Consider the following 21,377-nt stretch of genomic DNA (forward strand, 5'->3'; position numbering starts at 1 on the left):
TTGTTTAGATGTTGGATGAAGAGGCAAGTAGTGGTATTTATACGTGGTGATGGTCGGAAAAATAGAAGAAGACTCGTTCTTGGCTCCAGAATTTTCTCTGCATTAATTTATTACAATACAGCATATCGACTTCGAATTTGCGTTCATAACTTTCGCCTTTTTCTTACTAGTATTATTTTAATTTTCTAGAAAATGAGACAACATGATGAAGTTATTTTTTGCGCGTTCTTATATTTTCAAACATTTTATTTAACCAGATATAATTAATTATATTAAAAATAAAGTCATAAAATCATATTTTAATTAGTTACTTATTCTTTGTATTCTTATGGAAGACCGTACGTGTTGACGCGTGCATGTTGTTTGAAATCCTCAAATGGAACCCACACGAGTTATTAATTAGCTGTAAGAATTGTAAACGGATCTGAAGCATTTGTGTAGTAGTTGTTTTGTGTAAATTATATAACAAGTATTTGTGTTAAATAAATAGAATGAAGTAAGAAAGCAAAATATTTTTTTTCGTATGTTAAAATTAGTTTATATATTTTAATTTTTTAAAATAATTTTATTATTTATTTATTTATTTTATTAGTTAAGATATAAAAGTTCATTTTAATTTATAAAAAATAATTTAATTTAATTTAATTATCTTATAAATGCTCACTAAAAGATTTACTTAAATTGATTCTAAATGATGTAAACATATATCTTAGAGCATGTTGAATGAAAGTTTTTTATTTTTATAATTCCTATCCATATGTTATTCTAAGAAATTTATACATAATTTTAATGATAAAAAATTCTAAAAAATTTCAAAAAAATTCATCCTTTTTATTTTTTTTATTTTCACCTAATTATAATTTAATTATAATATTATTATGTGTGAGATAAATATAATTTTTATTATTAAAAAATATTTTCTTACAAAAAATTTAAATCTTATTTTTAAGAATATCTGTCATATATATTTACTCCAATAAAAAAAATCCCTTAAAAAAATCCTTCAAAAAACTCTCAATGTTTACTAGGGGAAAAGGCAAAAACAGAAACCATAGATGCCCATGGATTAATCCGCCAGCAGTAAGTGCTGTCTCAGTGTTTCGTTTCAAGGGAAGGTTACAAATTGACCAATCAAAAAGTGGGAGGGAGGTAACTCCTAATTTCCAAACAAAAACAAAATATCGTTTACACACTAAATAAGGTTTAAATTAAATAAGGCTTTATTTCCACTGAATAAAAATAAAATAAAGTTTGCTGAAAGTGGACTCGTGAAAATGTGTTTATTTATATTTTTAATCAAAGTAGGATAAGTTTAGAGATATTATAATATAATCCAATAATAAATAATTAAATATAACACTCTAAATATACTTTCTCACTTTAAAAGAGTTTGCCCATTAATTTACATGTGCAGCTTCAGTTTTGGCAAGAGGATTTGTTATATTTCGGTCAAATGAAGAAAGTGGAGTGTTCCTAGCTCATGGTTTTGTTTCAAAACGTGCAATCCGATCGAGAGACCCTCTTCCATTCTCTCATTGTATTATCTTTATCCATAGGTGTATACAATAAAATCATCAAAATACAATGAATTCTATTGCCGTATTACGATTTACAAGATAATCGAAATATCAAATTCAATTATGATAAAAATAAATAAAAATTAAGGTTACGATGATACCTTTTTTTGTTTTGTTATTATAATGCTTCTGTTTAAAACATGGGTTTGTAGTAATTTTTCACCTTTATCTTTATGAATGAATTATGATGTCCCTCGTTCAAAAACACAAACCATGACTTGATTTCGTTTCTGCCGTGAAAAAAAGGAAAAATGTATGAGAAGCAACACGACAACAAAGGAAAAACAAGTCTTTGGAAAAGTCAAATTAAGTTAGACAGCAACCTCTACATCAAGGTCAAGCATTGAACTTAGAGAAGTAGGGATCAATATTCGTTAAAAATTTCAGATAATAATTTCAACATGATTAGATTTTCTCAACTCGCCGCGGGATTGCAAGACATGACTATCTTAATCAAATGTAACAACAACAAAAAAAAGAAACTTAAGTAAAATTCTTTGGTGATGCTTCTCTCTGATTAAAAAAACATAACACGTGTGATAATTTTATCCACTCTTAGTTGTTTTAATTTAATTTCATATATGAAGTATGGAAAATTTTTATATATGTATACCTGTGTAAGCAATTTCTTTTTTCTTTATTGGTATGTTAATAATTTATACTTCATCATACACTTGTCCTTTGTCCTCCGACACACCTGAATCCATGACCCTTAGATGGAGAATGGAAGCCAATTGTGGAACCTTAATTTGTTAATTTGGTGTAGAACCAACAAAACAAAACACCCTAATTTCTGAATTTGGAGAAGAATACTCCATTTTAACATTTTCCGTTAACACTGTGACAGTAGGGATTGAAATGAACAGTTTTAAAAATAGGAAGGATTAAAATGAATTTTTTTTAAAAATGAAAAATCAAATTGAAAAGAAGAAAAAAATAAAAGACCAAAAATGATATTCAGACAATTTAAAATATTTGTTGTAAATTAAAAAATGATTAATTAATTTTTTAGTTCCTCAACTTTTTTTATATTATTTTGGTCTCTCAAAATATTTTTGGCAATTTTTAGCCTTTCGTTAATTTTTTGTCATCATTTTAGTCCTTCTAATTTTTTTCTCACTTTTAGTCCTATTTTTTATTGTCTAGGAGTAGTCCAAAATATAAAATAAATAAAGAACTAAAAATTGACACAACAAAAATTAATTTTGAGCAATAAAAAAATAAAAGACTAAAAATAGAGAAATTTTTTTAGAAGGACTAAAATTGCTAACAGAAAATTAATGAAGAACTAAAGTTATATGAAAAATTTTGAGGACTAAAAATTGAAATCTATAAAAGTTGAAGGATTAAAAGCTTAATTAACCATTCAAAAATATAATTTATATATTCAAAGATGTTTTTTATTATAAATTTTAATTATCATATAGTTTATATATTAAAAAATATTAACTTGTTATAAAATTTAATTACTTAAAATTAAAAAATTATTTTAAACAATAAACAAATTAAAAAAAGACTATTCAAATATAGAATGCCTAATTTCTTAATTTCGTCAACTCTCGTCACAATTCTAAAATCTGATTAGTATTCTATTATAAAGGGAGATGGATTTTAATTTTATTCTTTGTAATTGTTTAAATGTTTAACTTTTAATTTAATAAATAATAATTTTAAAAAATTACTATTTTTACACATTGAAACTAATTTTTATATTAAATGATAATAACCTTAATTATTATCATAATAACTATAAATACACAACTAATTTTACAATAATTATCACTTTAATCATTACACCAAAACAACAAACACAACTAATTTGACATTATTTTGTATTAATTAATATTATAATAACAGCATACAAAATTAATTATATATAATTGTATATTAATTATCTTAAAAATATATATGCATATACATGAAAAATTTTAAGAGAAAGGGGGGCTTGAGTCCCTACTCCTCCCCCTCTAAATTTGTTCCTATAATAGTAAAGTTGATCAAGATTTCAAGGCTAAACAAGATCATAACATGTAAAAAAAATGACTAATGACTAGATAACTAACTCTTGTTGACTGATTTTTTTTTTCTTCATGTTTATGGACTAAGTCTAGGTAAATTTGATACTAAACATCCTTATTAGATTGTATATATTAATTTTATATGGGTGATAAATAATTTTATGCATAATATTTACAATATCATCACTTGTAAGAATTACTTTAGGTTAAGTATTGTTGTTTAACAAAAATTATGAGTTACTTTAGGTTAAGTATTGTTGTTTAACTAAATTTATGAGGGATAAATTTTGTTAAACAATGTTGTTAACAAATAAGTTTTGTAAGTGATAAGATTAAAGATGACTTAAGTATGTAGTTAAAAAGTTTAATTGTCGTTAATAATGATATTTGTTTGAAAGTTATATATGAATTAATCATATGGAACATCAATCCCATGAGGCTATGTTTGGTGGACATGATTTGGAGATGATGGATGAAAAGAAAGTTTTTTCCAGCAATTTGATTGGGGGTGATTTAAGAGAATTAACTTGGATGGGGAGATGGGTCCCACAACAAAAAAATTGTCTTTCCTAAATGGTCCATCAGGTCAGTAACGTGTCAAAGGAATGCCTTTATGTTTGTGTTCTGGTTGAATCAACATGTTAGCATTTCATTTTTTTTTAAGTTTTTAAAATTATACTGAATTCTCTTTTTCTATTTTTAATATATTTCTCATTTATTTTTTTTCAATAAAAAAATTCAACATTTAATTTTTTTAAAATTATTATTATTTATTTTATTTACTCTATTTATCTTTTCACAAGTAAATAGAACACAAATAAATCTTAGTATTCCGATAAATTAATCTCTAATTCTTAACCAAAAAGGTACTGTATGACCTAAAATTTAATCAAATTTTTTTTAACGTGACAAAAATATTTAATTAAACTAAATTTAATCATAATTTTTATATTGAAATTTGTGTTATAATGTGTTGTGTCCCAATGCATAAAAATAATTTTGATCTTAAGGATGTTATATCTATTGAATTCAAATGATCCATTTGGTCTCCTTTGAGTTTCAACTGCAAGAATAGTTATGTAGCGTGTAAATAAACAAAAATATATCTACATTTCTCCTCGAGCCATTGACCAAATGGCCATTCAAGCCAGCCAGAATATGGTAGCCTTTCACAATGAAAAGTTCAGCAGAATTGAATAAGGTGAAACGATCAACGTCCACACGCTTCAACCTTGCATTTTGACTCATTTGGCTTCATTAATTAATATGAGCAAGAATAATTCACTGAATATGATTAATTAATACTATATATCCGAGTGAAAACGTTGCAGTGGAAGATGAAATTACGTATTTTGTCTGGCACAACGACACAACTTGAATGGAAATATTCTTCGCTTTAACTCTAAAAAACGTTTTTCTTTTAAGGATGAACAAAGTTTTGGAAAGTGTAAACGTAAAGTAAGCATTTGACTCACGAGACAGGCAAGGGCTGAGACACCAGTTCGCTTGTTTTAGGAAAAAAATTCAACTTTTTTTTATATATAGAAAAAATAATAAAAAATAGTGTTATTTATTTAAAATAATGTATATAAAATTAATTTTGCTCTAGACCAACGTTGTTGAATTTGAGTCCAAAAATATAATTATTTTGGATAATTTATTTTTTACATGACAATTATAAGTGGTAAGTGGAAAAAGAAAAAAATATCATTTTCTTACAAGATTTTAAATTCAATCTTGTTACTATTATTGTATACACACAAACAATTAACCTTCAAGTTACCTCCTCCATTTATTTCCCCCGAAACTTCTCCTGACCAAAGCCACTAATTTATCTGTAAATCAGTGGGCCTTGTTACTTGAAAAAATTTCAATATTAGGAATACAAAGTAGAATCAGCTCTGAGCACCTACACACATGGTATCACACTTGTTTCCAAAGTAGGGCTGAAATTGAAGAAGTGGAATGTTCCAAAAGCCCATTTCTCTGGCAGAGTATCATTAGTCCATTACCCGAGTGTTATATGGCCCAAGTAGCTAGGATTGGGCTGGACCCATGTACAACCTCCAACAATCTGGAATTTTACTTTCTGCACCTCCAAAAAGACCCAAGCAGACCAAATTACCCTCCACCCAACCATCCAACACTACGGCTACACACAAACTCTAGCAGCCAACACCACCGTTGATGACCATGATGCAGGGAAGAAGGCACGATGAAATCAGGATGACAAAGGAGGTAGGGAATGTGACCCTATTCTGAAAAAACTATTCTAAAAGACACTTGTTTTTATAATTTTGGAATAGCCTTCCTAGAGCATGCTAACATATTTCTATAATAGCCTATCGAGAATTATGCTAGCATAATTCCAAACAGGTTATTCTGCAAAAAACACTATTTTTTTTTATACTTTTAGAATAGTCTTTTTAAAATAGCTTTTCTAGAATTATGTTAATATAATTCTTAAAAGACTATTTTGATAGATTCTTCTTTTCTATACTATCAGAATAATTTTTTTTTTTTTTGTAAACATGCAAATCTAATTTCGAAAAGACTATTCCAAAACTATAAAAAAAGTTTATGTACCAAAAATTTCATAATTTAGTTGATTGATTATTCCAAAGTCTGAATAGAGTCTATATTGCGGATGGGTTCATTGATTGCCATCTAATAATTCCAAATAATGGATAACGATTCACCCCACCTTATTTAAGACGCTAGATTCGTTATTTTTGAGGCTTGAGTTTTTTTTTTTTCTTTACCTCCGATTGATTTATTATGGGAAAGTAATTCTAATTCATTTAAGTTTGATGGAGAGATAAATAAAATTTGACCAATTATTTCCATCAATAATCTAACTTAGGTATTACTTCAATATATTAATCAGTTGTATTCAGTAAATGAATTGGTTTCAGCTCTCAAAGTGATTAACTGTACCTCTGAAAAAAAAAAGAAGCTATGCATTAAAATGGGTCACACGTTTATAATTATAAAATGGATGATGTTTATGATTATTTTACTTCATGATAACATGGCTCACACGTCAGTTTTTTTGAATAAAATCACAATCAAAATATCGACGATAATTTATTTATAATTAGTAACAAAGCATCTTTTAATTATTTAACCAATATCCTTACTTGAGATACTAGATCCTATTTATCCTTTCGAATAAACAAACTTGTTGGAATCTTTAGGAAATGTTGAGCTGCTAAGATGAAAAATGGTTTAATTGCATTAGACGACAAATCGCTTCGAGAGTTTGTTGTTGCTAAATGCTAAGTGACGCTATGTTACGGGAAAAGATAAAATAAAACTGAAGATATTTATTTTAATTTAATAAGGACTGGGTTGCTTCCTCTCTCGAGTTGCTCAACCTTTCACTCTCCTTTTTTTTCTTCAGCCAGCAACTTGCGTCTCTATCCATTGATTTGCAACTTGCAAACAACACGAAACAATTGCGGTGTTTTTTGAGCATTCCGAGGATATATTTTTTCTCTGTAATTAATTATCCTTTAAATTCCCAATATTCCTCGCTCTATTCTCTTCTCTTCGTACTACCATAGGAAGGAAGGAAGGAGAGAGAGTTATGGGTTCCCCAGAAAATCAATTGTCGCTCGCAGAAGAGGCTCTTCTTCAGGTCAACACAGCACTCTTCCCCTTTCTCTAATTTTTGCTTTCTGTAAGTTGATTTCGTGTAGCTTCTTTAATTTTGTTGTGATTAATATTGTTAAACATGAATCATTTATTTCTTAAAAATGTTTGGTAATGTGGAATACAAGCAAGTTAATGCAGCAAAGTGGGTCAAGGGGCCTAGCTCAGTTGGTTGAATAGTTGTGTGAGTTATTGTAAACACACTGGCTTTGATTCCTATGGATAAAAATGCAGCAAAGTGGTAATTAGTTAAACATAAAATGTTGATCTTTAAGATTTAAATTATGTGACAACGAAATACTCGGTGTCTTTCATGTCCCTTCCCCTGTTTGAACTTTTGCAAAAAAAAAAAAAAAGATATTTTGCTCTATGTATGATGGATGAACAATTGGGTGTTTTATACTGAAGGATGATGAGAGCAAACAATACACAGGAGATGGATCGGTTGACTTTAAAGGGAGGCCTGTTCTTAAGCGGAATACTGGCAACTGGAAAGCTTGCCCATTTATCTTAGGTAAGTTTTTTTCATTGCTCTTGTGCTTAAAAAATAGTAATTCTTTTTTGTTGATTGCATTTTTATGTGATGTGAATCACACAGGCAACGAGTGCTGCGAACGTTTGGCGTACTATGGCATTGCGACAAATCTTGTTACCTATCTTACCCAGAAGCTGCACGAAGGAAATGTCTCTGCTGCTAGAAATGTCACCACCTGGCAAGGCACTTGCTATCTTGCACCTCTCATTGGAGCTGTTTTGGCAGATGCTTATTGGGGACGATACTGGACAATTGCCATTTTCTCCACCATTTATTTCATTGTAATTATTACTAACAATGATAGTTTTTTTTTCCTAATCAAATAATTTTCCACACACATTCCCTCTTTTGATATACTGCTGGAAATGTCCTACATAATTTCTTGGACATGAAGCAAAATATATGCTTGCAAAATGCCAAGGATTTACCTATGCAAAGATTTTTGGGATCAGTCAAGGAAATACAGTATTTTGCATAATGCAATTTGTAATGGTGATAGGATGTTATTTCTTGTTCTTGTTTGTTTGTGGAATACGAATTATTTTATACATTTTGTGTCAAAAAACAATGAGAAAATGGTTAAGGATATGGAAGAACAGCAAATATTATGCTGTCAAAAAATTTGTCAAAGGGAGATTCAGAAGACTAGTTTTGAGTGTACTGTGATTCAAACTTCTTTCTTCCATTGCACTTCTTCTACTTGATATCCAAGTTTCTTAGTGTGGAAGTAAGGAACTTTTACAGATTTCTCTTGAGCACTGAATATAATTTGTAAATGCATCATCACATTTTTCAGGAACCCTTGGTGTTTGTATCAGCATGTTGGTATTCTTTGTCATCATTTTGTTTTCTGTACATCTTTTGCTTCTATATGCTTTGCTGTCCAGTATTCTATACTTGTTTTAAAATGTAAACTGGCCGTTTCATTCAGGGAATGGGTACATTGACTCTTTCTGCATCAGTTCCTGCCTTGAAGCCTGCAGAGTGTTTGGGTCCTGCATGTCCTCCAGCTACTCCTGCACAATATGCTGTGTTCTTCTTTGGTCTGTACCTGATTGCTCTTGGGACTGGTGGTATAAAACCATGTGTGTCATCTTTTGGGGCAGATCAGTTTGATGATACTGATCCCGGGGAAAGGATTAAGAAGGGATCCTTTTTCAACTGGTTTTACTTTTCTATCAACATAGGAGCCCTTGTTTCCAGCACTTTTATTGTTTGGATTCAAGAAAATGCTGGCTGGGGTCTTGGATTTGGCATTCCTGCTTTATTTATGGCATTAGCTATCGGAAGCTTCTTTTTAGGCACACCCCTTTACAGGTTTCAAAAACCAGGGGGAAGCCCTATTACAAGAATGTGCCAGGTTGTGGTAGCATCTGTCCGGAAGCGAAATCTGGTTGTCCCTGAGGATAGTAGTCTCCTATATGAGACGCCAGATAAGAGCTCTGCAATTGAAGGAAGTCGGAAACTAGAGCATAGTGATGAACTAAAGTAATTATTTTGTTTACTGTTTGAGTGTTATTAGGTTTCATGGTCACAAACTTACAATACAGGAAAAGGAATATATTATTATGCATGTTAACTTATCTCTTATATTCTTGTTAAAGTGATTTGTTTATAATCGAGGTTCCTCATGTTAGGGTCTGACTAGCCAGTTACCTTTAGTGCTTATGCTTTGTTTATCACACAAGATAAGGCCTAATAGGATTAGGATAACTAATCTTGGTGCTTGGAGTGCTTAACAGAGAAGAATACTATCTGGTCATGTACTTTCATCAGGTGATTTCCATATGATACCCCTACTATAACCCTTGTTACACCTCTTCTTCCGCTCTAGGACTGTTGCCTTATTTTGTTACCCATAAGTTGCCATTCCCTCTTTAGAGACCACAGTTGTCACTATCATCAAAGTTGGAATACTTTTTATAGAGATCAGACAATTTCTAACTTCTATGACACCTTCTGTGCCTCTGATGGATTTATTCTAAATCTTATCCAAATTTCAATGGATCTGCATATTTTCCAAATTTTATAGGTGCAAGTTTTAGACTAACTAAAACTATCATCTTTAAATTATCTAGTGAATACTAGCAAGACCCAACTGTGCGGAGTATGTCATTAGTAAACAGTCTCATAATGGTGATTTCTTTTGATCCCAGGAGAAAAATATTATTCTTTCCTTTATTTTTTTTCTTAATTCATATCTAAAATTCCCTTCCCCACATCTCTCTGGTTCTAGGGTTGAAGTTTATTGTCAGGTGTGTTTCCCCATATTTGTGAAATTTTTTGTGTATTATAATAGAAAAGAAAATAAATTAGTTTACATTAAATTGGGTAGCACCTTGATACCCAAGGGTATCTGAAAACATTTCTAATTCAATTTTATTTAGTAATCAACAAAAACATGATACTTTAATTGCTTATTAGGTGGATAGTTTTTATCCTATTCCTTCCTTATCCAGTGATTCTTATCCTATCCCGAGTGCCAAATGAGGCCTTAAAACAAAGAGGAGTAAAAATTGCTCAGTATACCATAAAATTATTAATGCTGAGTAAATGTACTGTTATATTTAATTGCTGTGGTTTTGAGATCTATGAATATATAAGTAAAAAAATTCCTTTTTATTTCACTTTGCCAGTAAACTTATGTTGCAGTATATGTGTTTGATATGGAAGCATATATTTTTATAAAAAAAGATCACCGGTTGCCTATCTAATTATTATATCTTCATTTTGTTGCCTTACTATTCATGACTAGACATTTATTGTCAACATTTTAGCTTTTTCATTCATGGCTCAACTTTGCACATAATTGTCCCCTATTCTGAATTGTAAGAAACGAATTTAGAAGATTTATTTGCTTGTTTCAATCGATATCAAAGAATGAACTTACAATGTTTATCATTTTCTTTTGTTTTAATGAAGGTGTCTTGATAGAGCAGCTGTAGCATCCGCTGCTGAGAGCAAAAGTGGTGATTATTCTAACAAGTGGAGACTTTGCACGGTGACACAAGTAGAGGAGTTGAAAATCTTGATTCGCATGTTTCCAGTTTGGGCTACTGTGATCGTTTTTGCTGCTGTTTATGCACAGATGTCAACACTGTTTGTGGAACAAGGAACGATGATGAACACAAATGTTGGTTCCTTCAAGATTCCTCCTGCTTCCCTCTCAAGTTTTGATGTGATAAGTGTTATTGTCTGGGTCCCTGTCTATGACAGGATTATTGTTCCCATTGCAAGGAAATTTACAGGCAATGAAAGGGGCTTTTCAGAGTTGCAAAGAATGGGAATTGGCCTTTTTATTTCAGTCCTGTGCATGTCAGCAGCTGCTATAGTGGAGATTGTGCGTCTGCAGCTTGCGAAAGAGCATGGCCTTGTTGATGAACCTGTTCCTGTACCACTTAATATATTTTGGCAAATTCCTCAGTATTTCTTATTGGGGGCAGCAGAAGTATTCACATTCATCGGGCAGCTGGAGTTCTTCTATGACCAATCTCCAGATGCCATGCGGAGTTTATGTAGTGCTTTGGCACTTTTGACTACTTCACTTGGGAATTACTTGAGCTCTTTCATTCTCACTGTAATGACTTACTTCACTACACAAGGTGGAAATCCTGGATGGATTCCAGATAACTTGAACAAGGGTCATCTTGATTACTTCTTCTGGCTTTTAGCTGGACTTAGCTTCTTAAATATGTTTGTGTACATAGTTGCTGCCAAAAGATACAAGGAAAAGAAGTCTGCTTAAGATTTTCCAGGCATTTCTTTGGACTGGAAGGATGTTCTGCCATTTCCCTGTCAATGTGGCGATTGTTCTGCATGTGGAATAAAGATGCTCTGCAATTATGTACGCTTTTTATTTACAAAGGAAAATCTGTTATTTATGCCGGTTCAAAACAGCCTTGTCTCTGCCCTCTCCCACGAAGCCTAAAATTGATAAGATTGCTTGCTACCATTTAGGCTAAATATGGGCAGTTAAGATTGCTTGCAACATTTACATGTGTAACTATTGATGTAGAAAAGGTTGATACTCCTTTTATGTGCACCGTCGTTTCAGATTGTAGTGTTTGATTAACGAGAAGCAAATAGCTAGGAGAATGCACTACGGGATAAAAGTAGCATTCGCTTATTAACACGGAAATACTCAAACATAGACACTACACTGGTGATTTGACAAAGGTTGATTGTTAATGAATTACATATGAATGCTAATAGTGAGCAGAATAAATTCGCCATGTTTCTGGATATTGGCGACAATTGCACATTAAGGTTTCAGTTCATTGCAATAATAGTTATGTGAAAAGGCTTTGAATTGTCATTCAAATTCAATAGCAATTTGCTATGTATGATAATTATGCTATCTTTTACGATAACTATTCTTGTAAAAGTCATATCTAATTAGCTATCATAATTTTTAATTGGTTGACATTTAAAAAAAATTACATAGAAATTAAACTCATCTAATTACTTCTGGTATCTCATTATTTATTTTTTAAGACAATATATGCTTTTCAAGTATATTATTAATCAAATAAATTATTATGATAAAATAGTCTTCTTTATAAAAAAAAATATTTCTTATTAAAAGAGTTAGAACTTAGAATATAATTGTGAGTTTATTTAAGTGAGATGTCAATAATAAGGATATTATTGAAAAAATAATGTTTTATAATTTTTAAAATGATAAATATTTGTATACAAAGTACTAATTAATTCACATGAAACCAAAAAAAATATAAAAAATAAGTAATTAATATATACATTAAACCAAAAAAATATAAAAAATAAGTAATTAATATATTGAAGTTAAGATTGAATCTTTTATATAATATTTAAATTTAATCTTTGACAAAAGTAATTTTTAATCAATTTTTTTTTATCTTTCAATTGAATTTCAAATTAATGAAATTTTTTTTTTCTGATGAAAAAAACATTAAACTAGAAAAGAAAAATTAACACTGAAAAATACAAGAGCAACAGGCAGTGGGTGTGAGATAATGAGTATTTTATCTTTGAATGTGCGTTGTTTCACATTCAACAGCGATGCTAAAATGTGCAGATAGTGATTGAATATCCAACTAATCAAATGCGACCATCCAGAATGAGCCACGTGTAAGACTTTCAATGAGAAATAAAAAAACAAAAGACTGCATCATTGAAATGAGTTTCCACTCTTAATTCTGGTACACATCGAACAGACGGTGGAGTTTCATATTTTAATGCTCCTGGTGCGAATATGCTAAATATAGTACTAGGTCATTAACGAGAAATGCGAGCAGCACTTTTTCTTACATCCTATTTTTTTTTTTTTTTTTTTAAGATTGACACTAACGAATTATGTTGTTTAATTAAGTAGTTTAGGTTCCAATAAATCTGATTAATTTTTAAGTGTAGAATAAATCATATTAAAAAAAGAAATATGTAATTTATGCAAATCTTTGCGGTGAATTAAAAATCTCTATATATACGTGGAGAGAGAGAATATTTTAGTTAATATCCTTTATCATTTACCCTCCATAAAAATTGAGTTTTGCTCAGTTTAGAAGGAGAAAGAGAGAGGGAAAGAGGCTTCTCACCAAAGAGTAAGACATGGGTTCCATTGATGATGATACACCGCTTCTGGAAGAGGGTCTCCTTCAGGTTCTCCTTCACTCCTTTCTTTCTCCACTTACACACTTACCTGGAATTTTCTATCTTCATGTCATGCTATTTACTTTTTTGTTTATCTGCAACAAAATTCATTAAAAGCACAAGAAGTGCTAAAAGAGAAAATACACAGTAACACATAGTCTTATACTGCGCACATCCCCGAAAAGATTAAGGGCCATCAAATAATTCATGAGTTTGGCCAATAAGAAAGAAATGAATCTTATTCTGTACTACCTGCAAGCCTCACAAAATAAGATACACATCCTTAACAACCGTAAGCCTCTCCAATACCGCATAAAATAAGCTTTCAAAGGACAAAAAAAGGAAGCTCTCGGGTTTGCTTGCCATTGTCATGCTACTTATTTACTTGTATACATACAATACAATTATACAAGCCACGGCATAACACATACTAATAAACAGATAGTTTGCTATGAGATATCATTATGTATGATTGTTTATTTTACTGTGAAGGATGATGAAGGGAGTGAGCAATTCACAGGAGATGGCTCAGTTAACTTTAGAAGAGAGCCTGCTCTTAAGAAGGGTACCGGCAATTGGAGGGCTTGTCCTTTTATCCTAGGTATGATTTTACATTTCTCTCATGTTCTTATTAAATAATCATTTTTGTTTATATCATTTTGAGTAAATAGAATATACGTGTGGAAAGGGTTTTTATACTATCATTCAATAAAAAATTTTGATGTATGATAAGTTTATTGACTTTAACAATAACTAGCTAAAAAGTCATACCTATTTCTGATTTGTTGTTTGTAAAAATATTTAGATTGATACGGCATACTCATAGAAATTAAACTCTATCATTTTTATGTTTATAAATCTCAGGCAATGAGTGTTGTGAACGTTTGGCCTTCTTCGGAATTACAACAAATCTTGTTACCTATCTTACCACCAAATTCCATGAAGGAAACGTTTCTGCTGCAAGAAACATCAGCATCTGGCAAGGCACTTGTTATCTCACTCCTATCATTGGAGCTGTTCTAGCAGATGGTTACTGGGGTCGATACTGGACAATTGCTGTTTTCTCTGCGGTTTATTTAATTGTAATAACTGATAAACTTAGATAACCTTCTTTTACTTGTCAAATGTTTTTTCACACACATCTCTCTCTCTTAAATGTTCAGTAGTATGGCGGTTTTGAAAGATACTGGAAAAAATCCAAGTCTTACATTGGCTAGAGATAAGACCAAGAAGGAATTTATAAGTAAGAGGCAACTCTCATCCTATGATCTAGCTTTTGGGGTTGAGTTAGGTCCAAACCCACATTATAGGATGGTATTAGAGCATATCCTAAATTCAGTAAACAGATCAATCACCATGTCATTCATGCACCAAGCCCAATAGTGTTGGGCGTGAGGGGTGTATTGGAAAAAATACAAGTCTCACGTCTATTAGAAATAAGGGAAAAAAAGAATATATAAGAGACATCCCTCATCTTATTACCTTATTGAGGTTGAGTAGGCTCCAACCCACATTATAAGAAAAGATAAATAATATGAGCACTCTTGATTCTGTTTTGGATCAGTCATATCATTTAATTAATGAATTTAATTACAATGTACTGACACTATCATCCAATCATGTATTATCATGCATGCCTCGGTCATAAGATGCCGAAAGTGATTTGTAATTGGTTAACTTAACATTGTAACAGTGACAGTCTATCAAATTGAACTCATACTTAATTACATACATGCTTTGCAGTTTAATTGTCTTTTCATGCTGTAATGAGTAATAGGGCTACTACATGCAGGGGATGTGTACTTTGACACTTTCTGCATCTTTACCAGCATTGAAGCCTGCTGAATGTTTGGGTTCTGTATGTCCTTCAGCTACTCCAGCACAATATGCTGTGTTATACTTTGGTCTGTACCTGATTGCGCTTGGGACTGGTGGTGTGAAAGCATGTGTGCCATCTTTTGGGGCAGATCAATTTGATGACACTGATCCCAACGAAAGGGTTAAGAAAGCGTCATTTTTCAATTGGTATTACTTTTCTATCTACCTAGGTGCCATTGTGTCATGCAGCTTAATTGTGTGGATTCAAGACAATGCTGGATGGGGTCTTGGATTTGGCATTCCTGCTTTGTTTATGGGATTATCTACTATAAGCTTCTTTATAGGCACACATCTATACAGGTTTCAGAAACCTGGGGGAAGTTCTTATACAAGAATGGCCCAGGTTTTGTTTGCATCTGTCCGGAAGTGGAATCTGGTTGTCCCTGAGGATAGTAGTCTCCTGTATGAGATGCCAGACAAGAAATCAACAATTAAAGGGAGTTGCAAACTGGTGCATAGTGATAATCTAAGGTAATTAAACTGTCTTTACTTTGACATTTTGCCCTAGTAGTATTATGAGCTTCTTTCATTGTCACAATATAGGCAAGGATTAGGATTATCTTGTTATACATGGTGACTTTCTAATATTCTTGTTGAAGTGCAATTTGTCTAATATCAAATTAGGAATTAGTTGTTTATGGGGAAAATGTGTGAGACCTTCCCTAATGTTACAGAAGTTGTAAGTGTTAGGGTCTAACTGGTCACTTACAAATTAGCTAGACTTAGGCCTTCCTTGGCACGCCTAGTAAGGACTGAGGATGGAATAACCAATTATTCTGACTTATCTGATGATTGGAACACATGACCAATTGCAGAACATTATCCAATTCCCTCTTTTCATCAATTTTTGTATGACATTAATGCTGCAGTACTGGGGAGCAATTATAAATTTATAATATTTTTTTGGATTGTGATGATTTTACTGTCTTTTTATATGAATTATTTTTAGGAGTTTTATTTACTTATTCAGGTGAATAAAGGTAATTATGCAGAATTAGAGTCCATGTTGGATACTGTATGGGCCAAGATTTATCATCTATATAATATATTACTATGTTATTTCTAATGTTTATTTAAAGTGGTATACTGAAGGTCAATGAAAAATGTTTAGCGATTTAGTATGTATGTATGTGTTATGTAGCATTTGCTATTAGCTATGATAGGTTAGTTATCCATTAGTTAGTTAGGAGTTGCCTATACATAACAGGGGTTGACTCGGAGATTTTATCTTGTGATTTATGAGGGAATTCAGATTGTTGTGGGAGAGTCCAGGCCTCTTGAAAGTACTACGAATCATTTCTACTATTTTTTTGTTAATAGAGCCTTTTTTTCTATAATTCTGATGCAATTTCTTTCAGTATGTGTATTCAATTTTATTTAACCATCAATGAACATGTGCTATTCTTTAATTTTTTTATCATAAACAGGAATCCAAAATTCACCAAAAAAAAACAGGAAGCCAAATGAGGCCTTAAAACTGAAAGAGGGAAAATGGTTTAATATGCCATCAAAATTAAGAGAAAGTCTTCAATGTGTTCTTTTCCTAAGTTACATGCATCATAAAATTAGTCTTTCAAGAATCAGTTGCCAAATTAGTCTCTCATGTTCTTGTTGTCCCCCTATTGTCCTCCAAAGATTTTGTCACCAAATTAATCTTTAAAAGATTAAAAGATTAATTTGTCACTAAATTAGTCTTTTAAAGATTCCTTTTTTTACTGCTTCAGATCCATGTGCATGGGGAAAATATATTTCTGCTTTTCATTTCACTTTGCTATAAGTTTATGTTACTCTGTAAGCATTTGATGTCAAAGTAGATATTTTAATGCTAACACCAGATCACTGGTTGTGTATCACGTATTTATTGTTGTCCAATTAGTCATTATTAGACTAGCATATGATATGAGTAAAATTAATATTTTTTTTTCATGACTCAAATCTGCACATAATTGTCTCCTATTCTAAAACGTGTGAAATGATTGTACAAGATTTATTTGCTTGTTTCAAGTATATAATGAAGTGCTGAACTAGCTGTACTGAATTTTTTTCTTCTGTGGATGAGAATTATTACAGACTTTTTCTCAAGGTTTATCCTTCCAGTATGCTAATGGCAAATTCATTGTTTTCTTTGTTTCTCCTTTCCTCTATTGTACGAATAATGTGGTCTTTAAAACTTTTGTAGGATATATTTCATGTAAACATTTTTCTTTTAGCCTGTCTTAGTTGCATTGAGAAGTCTTGTGCTAAAGTTTGATGCAGTTTTAATATTTTCTTTTATTTTTCTTTCAAATAACCACACTTGCTTAAAAATGCTTTCTTAAACTCCTTTTATTTTTTTTGCTTTAACGAAGGTGTCTTGATAGAGCAGCTATAGTGTCCGATTATGAGAGCAAAAGTGGTGACTATTCTAATCCATGGAGACTTTGCACCGTGACACAGGTGGAAGAATTGAAAAGTTTGATCCACATGTTTCCAATTTGGGCTACTGGGATCATTTTTGCTGCGGTTTATGCCCAGATGTCAACGTTGTTTGTGGAGCAAGGAACAATGATGAACACATGTATTGGTTCCTTCAAACTACCCCCAGCTTCCCTCTCAATTTTTGATGTCATAAGTGTGGTTTTGTGGGTCCCTCTCTATGACAGGATAATTGTTCCAATCTTAAGGAAGTTCACAGGCAAAGAAAGGGGCCTCTCAATGCTGCAAAGAATGGGAATTGGCCTTTTCATTTCAGTCCTGTGCATGTTAGCAGCTGCTGTTGTTGAGATTATGCGTCTGCAGCTTGCAAGAGAGCTTGACCTTGTTGATAAACCTGTTGATGTGCCCCTTAGTGTACTTTGGCAAATCCCTCAGTATTTCTTTTTAGGGGCAGCAGAAGTATTCACATTTGTGGGGCAGCTTGAGTTCTTATATGACCAATCTCCATATGGTATGAAGACTTTAGGTACTGCACTGACACTTCTGAATTTTTCATTGGGAAATTACTTGAGCTCTTTCATTCTTACTATGGTAACTTACTTCACCACACTAGATGGAAAGCCTGGTTGGATTCCAGATAACTTGAACAAAGGTCATCTCGATTACTTTTTCTTGCTTTTAGCTGGACTTAGCTTCTTAAATATGTCTTTGTACATAGTTGCTGCCAAAAGGTACAAGCAGAAGAAGGCTTGTTAAGATTTTTCAGGGAGTGGAAGCATGTTCTGAAATTTCCTTCTGTCATTGATTGTTCTGTTTGTATATATGCTACGCATAAAAGTAAACTTGGCTTCTCTCAAGAGCCTCTAAGGGTGTATTTGGTTCAGAGGAGAAAAATAGAAGATTTTTTTTTAATTAAAATAGAATGGAAGAGGTGTGAGTCTCAAAATAAAATACAAAATTTCTCTTGTATATTATTTCTCTCCTCCAAAACAAATACACCCTAAGTGAGAAGGTTCACATAGGTAAATTGTTGGCAGTAAATGTTCACATTCTGTACGGTGCAAAACTCACATATGTAACTTGTATATGGCATCAGATTATTTGAGCTCAGTAAAAAATATGTAGTTTTATATTTTCTCTTTTCTATTGTTCATGTTCCTCGTGCTTGATTAACGGGAGGGGAAAATTAAAGGAGAATGAATTACCGGTAGAAAAAATAGCTCATCAGCACAAGTCATAAAAATATATACACTGGTGAGATGAGAAAGGTAAATGGATAAAATATAAATGCAAATTGCGAGCAGAACAAATTTGCAACATTTTTTGTGTTGACAAACTATTGAACAACTCCTTTCACTGTGCCCTTATAAACGCGGTTCTAAATACGGCTCTGGCTATTAAAAATATTCTTAAATATAATTTTGATCTCTAATAAAAATCTCTTTACGTCAAATTAGATTCAAGTTATTTTGAATTTTGAAAGCAACTATGCATAATTATTACTACTTTTTTTTTCAATTTTTTTATGTGAAAAATCTGGTATACTGTTATGGTATAAGGAAAAAAAAATCATCCTCAATGATCATATTCTTAAAAAAAATACTTCTTTTTATGAAAGAAAAACACTTTAAAATTACTTTTTTTAAAATAAAAAAAATTAAACATACTTGCCCTTGTCATATACGCACGTTGAAGTGCAACCAGACAAACGTACTTATGGTGGGGTTGTTTCGTAATTGTATTGTATTAATAATTAGGCATTCAGACTTGTGGTTGGATGTGCGGTTGTTTTATACTACTACGGATTCGAAAATTCCAATATTATTACGTTCTCCATAAGTTGTTCTTATAACTGTTCCGAGCTTGCTGATCAGTTTAGGAGGAAGAAGAGAGGCTTCTAACCAGAGACATGAGTTCTATTGAAGGTCATACACAGCTTCTGGAAGAGGCTCTCCTTCAGCTCCAATTCCCATCTTCTCCAAACAAGAAGAACAATCTATCAAGCCTGTAATTCCTCAACCATGTGTTGAAATTCAGGTGTTGGCAAAAAAGTTTGAAAAATTGATTAAGGTCATTGTAGATACTGGAGCCCAAAGGACGATGATGGATCCAAATATTCTTCCACAAGAATATTGGAAAAATGAAGTGGCCTACTTTGTAGCAGTCGATGGAAAAGTTTTTAGAACTGACCTAGTGACACATGCTCCTAGTGGCATCAAGTTCTTCCCTGATTGTATTGTATCATCTGGATCAAGGTGATTGGAAGCAAACTTCCTGATAGAGATCTCCTCATAGGAATGGATGTGTATACTACTTCCAATAAACTCAAAATACATTCGACTGGGATCAAGTTCAAAAGAGAATTTAAGCCTTTTACAGAGATCACCCGCTAGAAGTGGGAGAGTTTAACCCGCTAGAAGTTGGAGAGTTTAAACAAAAAATTTCCTCCCTATGGGCAGTCATGAAGAATTCAATCATTCATATCCTTTATGGAAAAATGAAAAATACTTTGTTGACTTACCATTCAAGCTAAATGAAGATATCAATCCAACAAAAACAACTCATGCAGGGATGATACCATCAGATCTTCAAGCAGCCAGAAAAGAATGCCATGATCTGCTAAGGCAAAGATTAATTGAGCAGAATCAAACTTATTTTCAAAGTTTGATTTAAAATCAGGTTTTTGGCAACTTGGCCTAAAACCAGAAGATCGATCCAAAACAACATTCTGTATCCCAAATGCTTTCGGTTTAAAAGTAGCACCTTCTCTCTTCCAGAAAGCCATGACCAAAATCTTTGAACCCATTCTGGAAAACACTCTTGTCTACATAGATGACATTCTCCTTTTTTCAAAAGATATTGCTCTCATAAAAAATTGTTGAATCAATTCTTTGAAATAGCTGATCAGCATGGGATCATGCTTTCAGAAAAAAAAGATCCAGCTTGCCCAATCCCTGATTTCTTGGGGATGCATTTTTTCCCAGGGTACCTACCAGCCTCAGCCTCACATAGCTCAAGAGCTATTAAATTTTCCTGATGAAAATCTCAATGTTAAACAAATCCAACAATTCTTAGGAATTGTAAATTATATCCGAGATGTTATCCCCAGAGTAGCCCAATATACCAGTTCTTTATCCAGACTTTTGAAGAAAAACTCTTCTCCATGATCAGAAGAACAGACGATAGCTATCAAAGAGTTCAAAAAGATTGCTCAAAATCCCCCGTCTTGAAGATCCCTCGAACAGACCAGAGGATATTACAAATTGATGCAAGTGATAATTATTGGGGAGCTATCATGATAGAACAAGAAGGAGAGAAGAATTATTATTGTGGCCATGCCAGTGGACAATTCAAGGAAGCAGAAAAACATTATCACACCACATTCAAAGAAGCCTTGACGGTAAAAAATGGAATAAAAAAATTTGATTTTCATTTGAGGGGACATCAGTTTCAGGTTCATATGGATAATTCATCATTTCCAAAGATTTTGGGGTTCAAAAACAAGATGCCGCCAGATCCTCAAATCTTAAGGCTCAAGGATTGGTTTTCTAGGTATGATTTTTGTGTAAAACACATCAAAGGGAAGAATAATTTGATTCCTGTTTTCCTATCCAGACCAACCCACAAAACTAGTAAGTTAATAACCTCCACTAACTAAAGATATTCATGGCA

The 21,377-nt window shown here is 32.0% G+C and overlaps 2 protein-coding genes across 3 annotated transcripts; both read left to right on the top strand.

Moving 5' to 3' along the window:
• Positions 1-6,924: 6,924 nt before the first annotated feature.
• On the top strand, positions 6,925-12,049 carry LOC114412723 (protein NRT1/ PTR FAMILY 8.3-like). The gene is made up of 5 exons (XM_028376734.1): positions 6,925-7,235; positions 7,658-7,763; positions 7,848-8,065; positions 8,716-9,272; positions 10,707-12,049. Exons 1-5 carry the CDS (start codon positions 7,185-7,187, stop codon positions 11,527-11,529), a joined length of 1,755 nt encoding a protein of 584 aa, XP_028232535.1. The 5' UTR covers positions 6,925-7,184; the 3' UTR covers positions 11,530-12,049.
• A 1,101-nt stretch (positions 12,050-13,150) lies between these two features.
• LOC114412724 (protein NRT1/ PTR FAMILY 8.3-like) lies at positions 13,151-18,849 on the top strand. 2 transcript variants are annotated; one of them, XM_028376735.1, is made up of 5 exons: positions 13,151-13,421; positions 13,905-14,013; positions 14,277-14,494; positions 15,190-15,761; positions 17,639-18,849. In XM_028376735.1, the coding sequence occupies exons 1-5, from the start codon at positions 13,371-13,373 to the stop codon at positions 18,459-18,461; spliced, it is 1,773 nt and encodes a 590-aa protein (XP_028232536.1). In that variant the 5' UTR covers positions 13,151-13,370; the 3' UTR covers positions 18,462-18,849. The 2 variants fall into 2 exon arrangements, with proteins under 2 accessions (XP_028232536.1, XP_028232537.1); XM_028376736.1 differs by having other exon boundaries at positions 13,157-13,421; positions 15,205-15,761.
• Positions 18,850-21,377: the final 2,528 nt, after the last annotated feature.

The sequence above is a fragment of the Glycine soja genome, chromosome 5 (genome assembly GCF_004193775.1).
Source record: "Glycine soja cultivar W05 chromosome 5, ASM419377v2, whole genome shotgun sequence".
NCBI lineage: Eukaryota > Viridiplantae > Streptophyta > Magnoliopsida > Fabales > Fabaceae > Glycine > Glycine soja.